Source organism: Psammomys obesus, unplaced genomic scaffold, assembly GCF_907164565.1.
Source record: "Psammomys obesus unplaced genomic scaffold, mPsaObe1.curated_primary_1811, whole genome shotgun sequence".
Lineage (NCBI taxonomy): Eukaryota > Metazoa > Chordata > Mammalia > Rodentia > Muridae > Psammomys > Psammomys obesus.
In genome coordinates this window covers 1533983-1548621 of record NW_026596100.1, presented here as the reverse complement: position 1 = coordinate 1548621, position 14639 = coordinate 1533983, and the positions used below count along the sequence as shown (strand labels likewise).

At 35.6% G+C, this 14639-nt stretch overlaps 1 protein-coding gene across 1 annotated transcript in view; it reads right to left on the bottom strand.

Moving 5' to 3' along the window:
* Positions 1-14639, bottom strand: part of Pja2 (praja ring finger ubiquitin ligase 2) — a 57338-nt gene that overhangs the window by 16847 nt on the left and 25852 nt on the right. Inside the window, exon 5 of the mRNA XM_055628363.1 lies at positions 3216-3401. Coding sequence (XP_055484338.1) covers positions 3216-3401 — 186 coding nt within the window. The remainder of the gene's footprint in view (positions 1-3215; positions 3402-14639) is intronic.

Genomic DNA, 14639 nt, shown 5'->3' with positions numbered 1-14639 from the left:
AGAGTGCATGACTGACAATACCTCTTGAAAATAGGTTCCCATTTTCTAGTTCTCCTTTAGACTTTAGACTTCATACAAGTCTTTGATCATACAAGTGATCAAAGAGAAAACCTAAGTTATAACTGATTCCTCACTCTCCCTTGGTACAACAATCTATTTTGTTATTTGAAAATTCAAAATATTCTCAAACTTAAAGTTTTTTTTGTTTTGTTTTGGTTCTTGTTGTTGTTTTTTGAGGGAGGAGGCCTGAGCTGATAATTAAAATTCAGGCTTTTATGCATGCTACCAAGTACTCTACCACAGAGTACAGCCTCAGTCATAAAGCTTGTTTTTTACAATTCAAAAGTATCCACTAGTGAGAACAATTCACTGTCCTTTTATAAAGTTCAATCCATTTCCAATTAATCAGAACAGAGCAGACAATCTTTTAAAATGCCTATTATTATCGGTTAATTCTCGTTTAAAGCATCTTCCAGGTCTCTGAATAAGTTTTAGATGTTGTACTATGACCTGCAGTCTGGCTCCTACCTACTCTTGTCACATCAGCTCAGTCACTATCAAAGCACTTTACCAAATCCTTTTCAATATTTTTGTTCTTAACTTTTCTTGCCTAGATAGCTCTACCTTGTGTGTGTGTATGTGTGTGTGTAATGATCAGAAGACATCTTGCAAGGTAACATGATTTTTCCCCCCAGCATATGGATCTTGAAACAAAACTCAGGCCTCATTGCAGGTGTCTTTACCCAATGAGTCATTTTGCCAGCCCAATTTTTACCTTTCCTATCTCGATCAAAAGGTCATTTTTTGAAGCTGGGCATGGTGACACACACCTTTATGCTCGGTACTCAGGAGATAGAGGCAGGAAGATCTTGTGAGTTTAAGGCCGGCCTGGTCTACAGACCAAGTTCCACAACAGCCAGTGCTACACAGAAAGAACATGTCTCAGGAAGAGAAAAAAAAAAAAAAAAAAAAAAAAAAAGGCAAACTCTGAGGCATCGCTCTGACCACTCTAATTAATGTTGATTTTCTATTAGCTGCCATTGTCATATTATTCACTGCCTTACTCTCTGCAGTAAACACCAGTCTGTACTTAATGTTCTTAGTTTTTTATTATACACTTTACCTACCTGTTTTTATGTAATTAGTATCAAGTTGGAATTTTATATAGTTCAAGAAACTATAACATGCAAATATATCCTATGAGAAACTAAAAATTTAGTTGTCATCAAAAAATTTATATAATCAACGATAGTCAGTTATAATAAAATAACTAGATGGTGTTTCATTACTAATTACTAATGCTAACAACATTTACCAGAATAAATAACTTATTTTAACAACAGAGGCAGAGTACAGAAAAAAAAGAAAAACACTTTTTAAAGGAAAGCAAGCATCAAATTGATACTGAAATCAGTATCTGGAAACTATGTTTACTTAAAGATCTCAATAGGTTAAGTCCTATACAAAACAATGAAATAATCCTTCATTAAACTATGACTACATGATCATGTTTCATATATTTAGAAAATAGTAAGGATGGTTAAATATTATTAAGAAATCTAGCAACAAAACTTCCTATTATCAGCAGGTCAAAATAACTGTTACAATTTTCATACTAAAAAGACTTAAACTTCAATAGTCTTGGCAGAATCCCATAAAATAAATAAAAAATTGTTTATTCCTCAATGTAATTAAAAGTGTTTTGCTCTAAATTTATATTAAGATGAGGATGTCTATGCTCTTACCCAATATAGTTTTAAAGTCTTACCTAGGTCAATAAGGCCAGAGAAAGAAATGAATACAAACAGGAAAGGAAGTCAAATTATGACTTCCTGTTTGGAGACAGTATGTTGTTTCTATTCTTAAAAGAGCCAAAGATTCTACCAGAAAGTGAACAGATTCAGTAAACAAACAAACAAACAAAAAATCAGTAGTTTCTATATGACAACAATGAACTTGCCGAGAAATAAATCATGGAGGAAAATTACATTCACCATAGCTTCTAAAATAACAGATACAGACACACAGAGGCATACACAGGGTTTGGGAAAAGAAAGATTCCAACCTGTTTTACTGATGAAATACTAGAACAAGGACAGGCAAGTTGAAAGCCACAGGTCCTTTCTAGCCTACCATTATTTGAGAGAGAAAAAAAAAATTTTTTTTTTGAAATACAACTATACCAATTCATTTACATATTGCCTATGGTAACTTTCATGCTACAACAGAATAGATGAGAAGCTACAACAGAGCCCAGCCAGTATACACAACAACGTTTATTTGGCTTTTTACAATTTAACAACCCTTAGATTAGGAATATTTTCATTCAAGGTATAAAGTCAGAGATGTTTACTATGGGTCAGCGATGTTCTGCAAATACTATCCAATCAAGCTAGATGAAAATATAGTAAAGCTTCAGCATTTGCGACTCACTGTCTCCATTTCTGAGAATGAATTGCTTAAACTATTATGACACGCTGAGTGTCACTGACCACAGACTTACCCCCTAAGGCAGACTGTGATCCCAAGTCTCTTCATTGTACAGCAATGGGCAACAGGAATTCAATTATTCCTAATTCAGCTGAAATGACCTTTTAAGTAAGCAGTCCTCAACCTGTGGGTTGCAACCCCTATCTCCAGAAATATTTATATTACAGTTTATAACAGCAAACTTACAGTTATGAAGTGGAAACAAAAATGATTTTATGGTTGGGGGGTCACCATTACATGAGAAATTGTAATAACAGGTTGCAGCATTAGGAGAATGGAGAACCACTGTTTGAAATGCACAAATTTCCTTTATAAAACAACATGAAAACATACCTTATATCCTCATACAAATACTGAAAGTGCTAGCATTTAAAACTGTTCCCTACAGGCTGGAGAGATGGCTCAGAAGTTAAGAACACTGGCTGTTCTTCCAAAGGTCCTGAGTTCAATTCCCAGCAACCACTTGGTGGCTCATAACCATCTGTAATAAGATCTGGTGCCCTCTTCTGGCATGCAGGCACACATGCAGGCAGAATACTGTATAAATAATACATAAATAAATCTTTAAAGAAATTATTCCCTACAAAATACCAAAGCCCATGTAGAGCCTACTTGTTCAACATGGGTTTATAAATATAATTACTAGTACACCCAATACTTAAAAGCAATATATGTTATTCTTGTATAAACCACATTTGAAACCATGAATCTCACTGTAAACATACCCCTCTTGAAGAGACAGTTCTTGGTTTTCTTCCTCAGGGCCACTACTATCACTCTGTAGCTCAGGTTCATTCTCATCTTTTCCCGGTAGAGTTTCCCAGCTCTCATCACTTGAAGACTGATCTTTTTCTGTCCCAGAAAATCGGTGAGGCAGAGAAGCAGACCATTCTCCATCACTGCATTCTGAACTGCAAATCAGAACAGAAATCACACGCTAAGTTATTTTTATTATCTGGAAAGTAATCAGGCACTATGGGATAGGTAGAACTACTGATGCCCAGGCTTAGAGTCAGGTATTCAAATTTTAAAATCCTAAAACAAACAAACACCCAACAGAATGTAACCCTTTCAAATGATCATGGCATTTAACAGGTTATAGAATTTATCATTTTATTTTTTTCTTTATACTAGAGCACACAATTCAATGGTATTTAAATAAGACTTTAGACATTTCTACATAAAAAATGCAATCTGAGAATCAAAAATAGTACCTGGAATGAATAATATATGTATTACTCACTATTACTCACCTTACCTAAGGGAAATAATTTTCTAATTATATACTGACCCTTGGGGGAAAAAAATTGGCAGGCAGTGATGGTGCATGCCTGTAAATCCCAGCACTCAGAGGCAGAGGCAGGTGGATCTCTGTGAGTTAAGAGGCCAGCCTGGTCTAGAAAGCCAGTTTAGGTCAGTCAGGGTTACATAGAGAAACCATGTCTTGAAAACAAGCAATCAAACAACCCCCCCAACAACAAAAGGTGCTGACAGACTTGAGACCTATATTAATACTAATATATTTAATACTATAGTAATCCTTTATTAAGGAGAAACTTTAGAGAGTATATCCCTAACCAGCAATGATCACCTTACTAAGCTTTTATAATAGTAAGAATATCCACTGAATATTTTTCATTTTTAAATTATATTTTTATTATATAAATCCATCTGTGAGATGAGTCACCTTTATTATTTTCCATCTGTTAAATGGTGTATCACCATGCTTTTATTTTAGAAACTACTTATTTTTAACTCTTTGCCCAATTTTTCCATGTCCAAATCCTTTATTTTCCATTTTATTTGTACATGGCTCTTACATCCTCATCCCTAAAAAAATTTCCACAATGACAGCAACAAAAACAACAACAAAACCATCCAAGTGACTTTCTATAAGCCTGTAATTATAGACTCTATTAGCTGATTTTCCTATATTGAATCCCACTTCCACAATTCACTTAAAAATTACATTCCAAGCCAGGCGTAATGGACCATGCCTATAATCCCAGGACTCAGGGAGGTAAAGGCAGGTGTAGCTCTGTGAGTTCAAGGCTAGACTGGTCTACAAAGTGAGCCCAGGACTGACAAGGTTATACGGAGCAACCCTGTCTTGAAAAACCAAGCCCTACTATAAAAACAAATATTCCAAATATTACCATAAGTAGTACATTCATAGTAGAACTCAACACACTGTCAAAGATTTTTTTTTCCCTCTTCCTAAAGCAGTATTTCAATTTTTCTACCATTCAGTATTCGCACTGTTTCCTACATACAATAGATAAGCACACAAGTTCTTAAGTTAGCGTTGCTGGATTTAAGTCTGCCTTTTACACTGTGTACCTTCACTCTTACATGTCAGCTGAATATAGTAACAATATCAAATATTGATACTGAGCTCACTGAGCTCATGTCAGAAACAATTAAGTTAACTCCTATCAATCACCACAGGAGTGGCTACAAGATAAAAAGACACCAATACCTGTCAGCAAACCGTTTCCTTAACAACATATTTTTACTCAAATACATTTAGTTACAGCCTAAGGTGTATCTATTAAATCCCAGGTGTGCTGTGTCAGCGAGTCAAATGAGTACTGACTACAGTCATAAATCTTAGTCTGCTAGTTACAGGAAAGCATTAATGTCTGACTAACGCTTGTAGTTCACAACAGCACAGTCCTACTTCCTTCATATAACCAGCTCTTCTTATGCAATGACTCTAGCACTGTCGTCCAAGTGTTTTACTTCAATGCTTTCTCTCACCAACAAAATGTTTTCACAATCACTTGGTACCTCTCATCCTTCAGAACTAGACCAGAATTCATTTCTTTCAAGATACGTCTGGATGAAATTGCCTTGGGAGGTGGGGGCATTATTCATGGACTGGACACCTGGCTTACTCAGTCCCAATCATTGTACTGCACCTACTTCTTTAGCACTGTATTTTTCTTAAGCATCAATTGAAATTTGTGGGACACCATGATTTGGGCTTAACAAAGTAAAACAACCTAGAACTTTCCCCATCAAGCTCTGGTAGCTGCAGATGGCCTTCTGACTAGTTAACTAAGTTGTAACTGATGAAGACTGATAACCTAAGATAGCCAATACAGCTTTTTTTTAACCTGATAAATTAATTTTTTAATTTATTTTTATTAATTACAGTTTATCACTTTGTATCCCCTGTAGCTTTCTCCCTCCTCCCCTCCCAATCCCATCCTCCTTCCCTTTACCCCACCTGTACACCTCCCCGAGTCCACTGATAGGGAAGGTCCTCCTCCCCTTCCCTCTGAAACTAGCTTATCAGGTCTCATCAGGAGTGGCTGCATTGTCTTCCTCTGTGGCCTGGTAAGACTGCTCCCCCCTCACGGGGTGGGGGGAGGGGTAAAGGGTGATCAAAGAGCAGGCCAATCAGTTCATGTCAGAGACAGTCCCTCTTCCCATTACTATGGAACCCACTTGGACACTGAACTGCCATGCGCTACATCTGTGCAGGGGTTCTAGGTTAACTCCATGCACTGTCCTTGGCTGGAGTATCAGTCTCAGAAAAGACTCCTGTGCCCAGACTTTTTGGATCTGTTGCTCTCCTGTGGAGCTCCTGTCCTCTCCAGGTCTTACTATCTCCCCCTTCTTTCATAAGATTCCCTGCATTCTGCCCAAAGTTGGGCTATGAGTCTCAGCATCTGCTTCAACAGAGGCCTTCTGTGGTAGGCTCCTGTCCTGTTCCCTGTTTTCTCCCTCCTCCAATGTCCATCCTCTTTGCCTTTCTGAATGGGGATTGAATATTTTAGTCGGAGTCCTCCTTGATTAGCTTCCTTAGGTGTACAGATTTTAGTATGTTTATCCTATATTATATGTCTAATTCCACTTATGAGTGAATATATATCCTGTGTGTCTTTCTCCTTCTGGGATACCTCACTTGGGATGATCTTTTCCAGTTCCCACCATTTACCTGCAAATTTCATGTGTTCCTAATTTTTTTTACTGCTGAGTAATATTCCACTGTGTAGATGTACCACAATTTGTGCATCCATTCCTCAACTGAGGGGCATCTGGGCTGTTTCTAGCTTCTGGCTATTACAAATAAAGCTGCTACAAACATGGTTGAGCAAATGTCCTTTTTGTGTACTTGAGCCTCTTTTGGATAAATGCCTAGGCGTGGTAGAGCTGGATCTTGAGGAATCCCTATTCCCAATTGTCTGAGAAAGTGCCAGATTGATTTCCAAAGTGGTTGTACAAGTTTACATTCCCACCAGCAGTGGAGGAGGGTTCCCCTTTCTCCACATCCTCTCCAGTATGTGCTGTCACTTGAGTTTTTGATCTTAGCCATTCTGATGGGTGTAAGGTGATTGGGAAAGGATCTTCACCAACCCTTTATCTGACAGACGGCTAATATCAATAATATATACAGAACTCAAGAAGTTAAACAGCAGCAAATCAAGTAATCCAATTAAAAAATGGGGTACAGAGCTAAGCAGAGAATTCTCAATTGAGGAATACAGAATGGCAGAGAAACACTTAAATGCTCAACCTCCTTAGCCATCAGGGAGATGCAAATCAAAACGACCCTGAGAGTCCACTGCTTTCTATGCCTCACATCCTGCTCTAGCTCTGGGAGATGCTCAATTCATGAATCATTTTTGTCTGGTTTTCCTAGAAACAAACATCACAAAATTTAATTGCTCTAAGGTATTTTTCTAGTTATATAAATGTAATCAGTTTCCTTAATAACTTAGCAGCAGTTTCCAAAAAGACAGATAAGCTTAGAAGGTATTAAAGACTATTCAATAATACAGCTTTAAATATAAAATTTTACTGGTATTTAATTTGAAAAGTGCTAGCAATAGGCATGTACATGGATATCCAAAAAATATGTGCATATTTGTGACAAGTAGCAGAAACATTATTTTGATGGGAATGTTATTAATTATGACAATCTAATATTCAGTACTAATTTGTAACTCTAAAAGCCTAAACTGGCTCAGAAAGTCAGAGGCGACTATAACCATATTGACTTTCTACTACTAAAAATGCCAAACCCAATTTCTTTATTGAAGACACAAAATAATATTGATGATAACAAATTTCTAAGAATATGCTTTAAAGTCAGACAGATTTGGCTCAGAATCTAGGATAATTTCTTTGTGCTTAATTTCCTCATCTATAAGATGACATTATTAATATTCAAGTTGCAAGCCTATAATGATGTTTAGATTATAAACTGGATACAAACCATGCAATAAAAATTTTAGGATAGTTTAAAACGGAATCATTACCTTCATTATTGAACAGTCTATCTTTTTAGATATGTCAATGGGTTGCTTACTGTTCACCAACCACTATTTCCTTCTTTTCTGTGCCAAAGAAAAGCTTTGCTGCATCAGCTCAATTATCCTGGTTACATCAGCAAGGATGTCACCGAGGAAAATCCAACTTTAGTCTTTGATTTTTTTTTTTACACTAAGGATCAGAAAATTATACCATAGACCATTACCCAAACTAGGTCATCTACTTGTTTCTTTCTTCTTCTTCTTCTTCTTTTTTTCGAGACAGGGTTTCTCTGTGTAATCTTGGCTGTCTTGGACTTGCTTTGTAGACCAGGCTGGCCTTGAAGTCACAGAGATCCACATGCCTCTGCCTCCCTAGGAGCTGGGATTACAGTCATGTGCGACTGCGCCCAGCTGGTTACCTGTTTCTTCATGATCCCGAAAATAAAGTATTTTTAAGTTTTAAATGGTTATAATCTAAGTATGTGCGTGCGTGTACACACACACACACACACACACACACACACACACACACACACTCATAATTAACCAAAATATCTAACCCATTGTGCTCCGTTAGAAACCATCTGCAGAGTGGAGGTCCAAACAAAGGATGTCATTGTTACGAATTTGGTTCTACCCTGAATACAATCTATGCTGATAGATATAAGGGTAAAAACGACTTCTTTGGAGAGTCAGGGAATGAGAGGCTGCTTTTAGATGGTTCTGTATCTTCTATCTGAGAATTACAAATGAAGTATTCATTTGATTGGACTATGATAATAGATGTTTACAATGAAAAATCAGAAGATGCCAGAGAACTACAGGTGGCGTCAAGGTAGAGGTGGATCTGGGAGGTGTTGGAGTGATTATTATCAAAATACAGTGCATGATGATTTCAAGCATTAAAAAAATATTTTTAAGAAACTTTTGTCAGCTGAATATGTAAAAAGGGTAATAATTAACTTACTGTTTGATTTTTAATATAACTCAAATGCTATCTAAGGAGAATGTGAAAGATAAATCATATAAGGATTAAAGAGGTATGTGATTTTTTTTTACCTTGTGGGCTTTTTGTTATTTTGAGATAGGGTTTCTCTGTGCAACAGTAGTCCTAGCTGTCCTCAAACTCACATCCACCTGTATCCAACTCTTATGTGCGGGCATTTCTAAGTTACTTTAAAAAAAGACAAAGTTTGTAAAATGTTTAAGCATGTGATTTAAGGTCTTTGTTTTTGCCTGCTTATAGATGTTTGATGTTTTCTCTGCTGTGGTAGTACCTGCCATGTCAGAGTAGCTCATTCTGTTTGGTACTTAGACAATTTATAAACAACAGGAAAGAAACAGTCTCAGCCTCTCAACAATGAACTTGTGTATTCTGTTCATTGAAAAAGCTGGTGGTCACCATGGCAACAGACAGCATTACTACATATTGATATAACATTTCTAACAGAGTCTGATACCTTTTAATATATCAACCTAACTTCAAAAAGAGTTAATCTGCATTTTATTCTCCTAACTATATCAACAAAAACAGGCTTTGGTTTGTATTTGTGTGGTTATAGGCATTAAATCTAGGGCCTCACACATGCAAAGCAAGCCTCTACCACTGTGCTGTATCTCCAATCCATTTCTGTTTTTTTTTTGTTGTTGTTGTTGTTGTTGTTGTTTTATGTTGAGGCAGTGTCTTGCTAAGTAGCACAGCTTAGCCTTGAACTCACTCTGTAGCCCTAGTAGGCCTGCAACTTTGCAATCCTCCTGCTTTGGCCTCCTTGTAGCTGGGACTCCAGGCCTGATTCAAAATTACTGTTATAGTGTTTTTGATTTTGTTTTGTTTAACCTTTTAAGCAAGAAAAACTGTAAAAGAAACTTCAGGTGTTATTAGAAATGGTCAGTGGATGGACAACATGTCTCTTCCAAACAGGCCCAAGGCTAAACAATTGTGCTAGTATTACTGAAAGGCGCTCCTGCTCCCTCCCTCTCCCCTTCCTCCCTCTCCCTTTCTCTCTCTCCTTCCCTAACTTAAAGCTTGTTCTCAGTTACTATAATTTTCAGGTTGTATTTCAAAAGAGAAGTGCTAACCTAAGTTCTCTGGTCTGATTCCAGGTCTGTTAATCATATGTTGACTATTAAAATTCTCCTTGCAGTTCTAATTCAATCATCATAACTCATTTTCTGTCAAATAGCCCAGAGCAATGCTACTGGCTGGAATGTTTATCTCATGGACTGCAGCATTCTGATACAATTAAGCCATCACTTAAGACTTTTCAAGGAAGACAATGACCACATATTAATCAAATCCTCTTCTACTTACAAAGAACATATAATGACTACTAAAAGTTTTTAGAGTTATTTATGTGTATTTAGCTTTTACCTGGTATATATGTGAACACATTCATGCCTGCTGTCCACAGAAGTCAGAAGAGGTTGTCAGATTGCCTAGAATTGGGAGTTACAGATAGCTGGAAGCTACTATGTGATTTCTAGGAACCTAAACTGGATTATCGGCAGAGCTGCCTTTTTTTTTTTAAGTAGCTACATTAAAATATCTAATGGTGTCCATATGAATTTTAGTTGCATTTTTTATGTTATCTTTATAATGTAAACATAACATTTCTCTAAGTATATCACTGATAAGTTTTACAAAAGAGAGAATTAAAAATGTTCACTGACTGAAATTAAAAAGTTCTATATACTTTCCTTCTCAAAACACTTTAGAAAAGTGGTCACTTGTTTCCCCTTTCCTCCAGTGTACTCTCAGAGCTGCACAGAGTAAAATAGTAGATGAGCAAGGGTCAAAATTAAACTATAGCCCATGGCTACTCAATTTGTGATTAGGCAGGAACCAGATGAAAAGACATGCTGGCAACTAATACTCAGCAGAGCTATATAAAAGAGCAAGAAATCAGATCAATAAAAATATTCAGACTACTGAAATAATTCAATCCTAAAACTCATTTTAAGGTTTACAAACTACAAGTGGAGTCTAAGGTAGATTCATTATCCTTCAAATTTTATTCTTTAATTTTCTTTCTTTTCTTTTTCTTTCCTTCCCTTCCTTCCTTCCTCCCTCCCTCTCTCTTTTTTTTTTTTTTTTTTTTTTTTTTTTTAAAAAAAAAAGGTCTCATGCAGGTTAGGCTGGCCTTGAACTTACTCCACATCCAAAGAAGACCACGAGCTCCAGATCTCCTAGCTCTACCTCCCAAGTGCTGGGATCACAGCTAATGCCTCCACACCGAGCTCAAGAATTTCACTGTTTTACCTCCAGCATTTGGGAACACCCAACTACAAGTTCTACTAGTCAATATATTGAGACAGAATTGAAAGAAAAGTTTTTATTAATGCTAAATGTTTCTCCTACTGTCCATTGTATGTACAAAAATCACTGCTCCTAAGACTGACATCACTTCTAAATATACTAAGAAAACATCCTATAACTATCTTAAAATTCCCCTAGACAAACATACTTCCTATCACTGGGGATGGGGGCAACTTTTAAAAAGTAGGACCCATGAAAACTCTATGTTCTTTTAGAGCTGATTAAAAAAAAAAAAAAAAAGATTTTAACATTTTTATCTGAAAAGCAAGCAAAACTTAAGGGTCTTTGTTTTTGTTTTGCTCTAGTGGATCCATAATAATGAGGATATAGACAAGTGAAATAATTTTCTTTAAGAAATGTGTAACTAAGAAAAAATAGCAACAACCTTTCACTTTCAGAAGAAAAATTGCCAAATATTTTTTTTTCTTTTTAATAGTAATCTAAAGTAGATAAAGACTCAATCAAATCCAACAACCTTGAAGCTGAATGTTTTTAGAACTTAAATCTTTTTCCCAACTTCAAAAGCAATGACTAATAATACCCCACAGGATCCAGGCCAGTAAACAGTTTTCAAACAAGTAAATATTTCTGGTGCAAGATATGATTACTTGAAAAAGAATCTTATTTTTCTTTGGATCCAGAGCATCTAGCAAAGAAGTTAATTTCAGATCAGATTTTGTGGCCAATTTATGCTTTTGGAACTTTGTGGATTTTGAGTAAAAAAGCATGGACTCCAACTGATATGTGTTAAGCTGGCCAAATATCTTAACTCTACTCTGGGCTTAACCATCAATTGGTCTTACCAATCAATATAAACATTGTTATATAACTCCTAAAATTCCATTATCTTCTACTCTCCTAAGAATCTGTTTATCAGCCAGGTGAGGTGGCCCATGCCTATAATCCCAGCACTCAGGGAAGCAGAGGCAGGCAGATCTCTGTAAACTCAAGGCCAGCCTGGTCTACAAAGCAAGTCCAGGGCAGTCAAGGCTACACAGAGAAATCTTGTCTCAAAAACAAAACAAAACAAAACAAAAAAAAATCTGTGTATGCCAGAGCTCAGTCAGCGCAGTATGAATTTAATTAGGAGAATTTCATATGTTGTATATTTTCTAGCAATTCCTAATTCATAAAGATCAGGAACTTACCCAACTTATTTTGTAGCACGTTAATCTATTTAATAGCTATTTATAACAATGTCAGCTGGTCAAATGTTTAAAGTATTTGCTGAATTAAATACATAGGCATCATCCTAACTAAATCTACATTTCTGTATGAAATCGCTGTCAAATAAAGCATATTAGAAAGAATTTGGGAATGGCTTAACAAAAGTCTGTGTTAATTGCAAGAGGAATCACCTCTGGATTAGTTCCAAGTTAGAAGTTGACAGTGAGTTTGTACATTTTCCATTTTCTTGATCAATTTCAGCACTTTTTTTTTTTTTTTTTTTTTAGTGATATGACAGTTTCTAGATCTAAGTTGTTATTTTCCCCATTACCCTCTTCTCCAAGTTCTCTGGTCGCCTTCAACATTTGATCTCTTTTTCTTTAACAGGTAAGTACACTGAATTCTGGGAGTAAAATAAAACAATATCTTTTCTCTTAAAAAAATGAAACAAAGCAACAGTCATACAACAGTATCTGCCATCCCTTAACATTTTTAAGCTTCATAACAGCTATGAAAATCACATTTAAATTGCTCTCTATAATAGGATACATATTATAATAGCTTAATTCATAATTCTAAAGATAATCAAATATTTATTCTTTTATGGTGGGATAAAACACTTTAATATTTGTTAATTAAATTTACTAAGATTACTAAATTCTCCTTATACTAGTTCTAGTTAAAATAGTTTTTTAATGTTCATAAAGTATGTGTATAACTGAGCATTGTTGGATTTGCATCTAGCTTAAACAGATACATAAAATTCTAGACTCTGGCAATAGAAACTGAGTAGCTGTACAAAAAAAAAAAAAACAACAACAACAAAAAAACAAACCTCTCCACTCCCTTGTCTCTTGCTGTTTTATACTTTGGGGGAAAGGGGAGAAATTTATATTTGAAAATGAATTAGAAAGTTTTGACAATAACATACTACAAGAATATGTCCTCTTGGAGTTCAAGGAATCAAATTGTAAGCTATAATACTTACATACTTTATGATATTATACTAGTCAGTTAACTTTATATCTGTTTCCTCATGTATGAATACAGGAAAAAAATACCTAGCATACCAAACTGTTAATGAGAATTTTTGTTTTAAGATATGGTCTCTCCTGTGTAGGCCAGGCTAGCGTTGAATTCACAACCTTCCTACCTGTGATGGGTAACATTAACTATTTACAGAGTTAATGCAGTATTGACAATTAACAGTGATTTTAATGACTCTAAACACAGACTGTCTTATCACAGATTTAAAAATATAATAAATTTATACTTTTACATTCATTGAAATACCATGAATTAAAATAATCAGCATCTGTATTCTTTGTAATAATCATTATGTATCTAAAAGTCTAATGTCTGTAAACTATTAAAATACCTAAAAGAAAACAAAACTCTGCAGTTTGCATGTGTGGTTAGTATTCAGAATATCTGATAACCAAGATGTCTAATTTCTTAATCATATAAAATAGCCCATCAAGCATCTTTTTTTCCTTTAAGATTTATTTATTTATTATTTATACAGTATTCTGCCTGCATGTGTGCCTGTATGCCAGAAGAGGACACCAGATCTCATAATAGATGGTTATGAGCCACCATGTGGTTGCTGGGAATTGAACTCAGGACCTTTCCAAGAGCAGCTAGTTCTCTTAACCTCTCAGTTATCTCTCTAGCCTCCATCAAACATCTTATTAGCAATAAAGCACTTCCTTAATAGACACATAGATAGGCCAATGGAATAGAATAGAACACAAAAACAAACCCATAAGATATAGCCACCTGATTTTGACAAAATAAACCAAAAGCGTACACCAGAGAAAAGGCAGTCTCTTTCATAGTATGACAGAAACTGAATATCCATCTGTAGAACAATAAAAGTTGATTCATTTCCCTCACCCTTTACAAAAGCAGATGTAAATCACTTTAAGGCATAAGAATAGGCAGACTTTCTGAAAAGTTTTCCAGTAGCTCACTCAATGAAACCAAGAGCTAATGAGCAGGACTGCACGAAGTTATGAAGCTTCTGTACAACAAAGCCATCAACAGAGTAAAGAGCCTATAAAATGGTAGAAAATCTTTACTAGCTGTATGTCCACCAGAGGATTAATACAAAAAAACAAGCACACACAAACAATAATGATAACATAATCAATAAACATTCAAATGAGTTGAACCCAAAATTCTCAAAAGTACAAATGGCCAAAAATATTAAAAACAGTTCAGCAGCCTTAGCTATCAGGGAAACACAAACTGAAACTTTCCAAGGAGTCTATTTTATCCCAGTCAGAATGGCTGTAAGCAAGAAAACAAACACCTGAGGCTGAGGAGCATGCACAAAGGGAAGAATCCTTATACTCTTATAATGGGATATGAATTAGTGGGGCCACTACGAAAAGCCATAT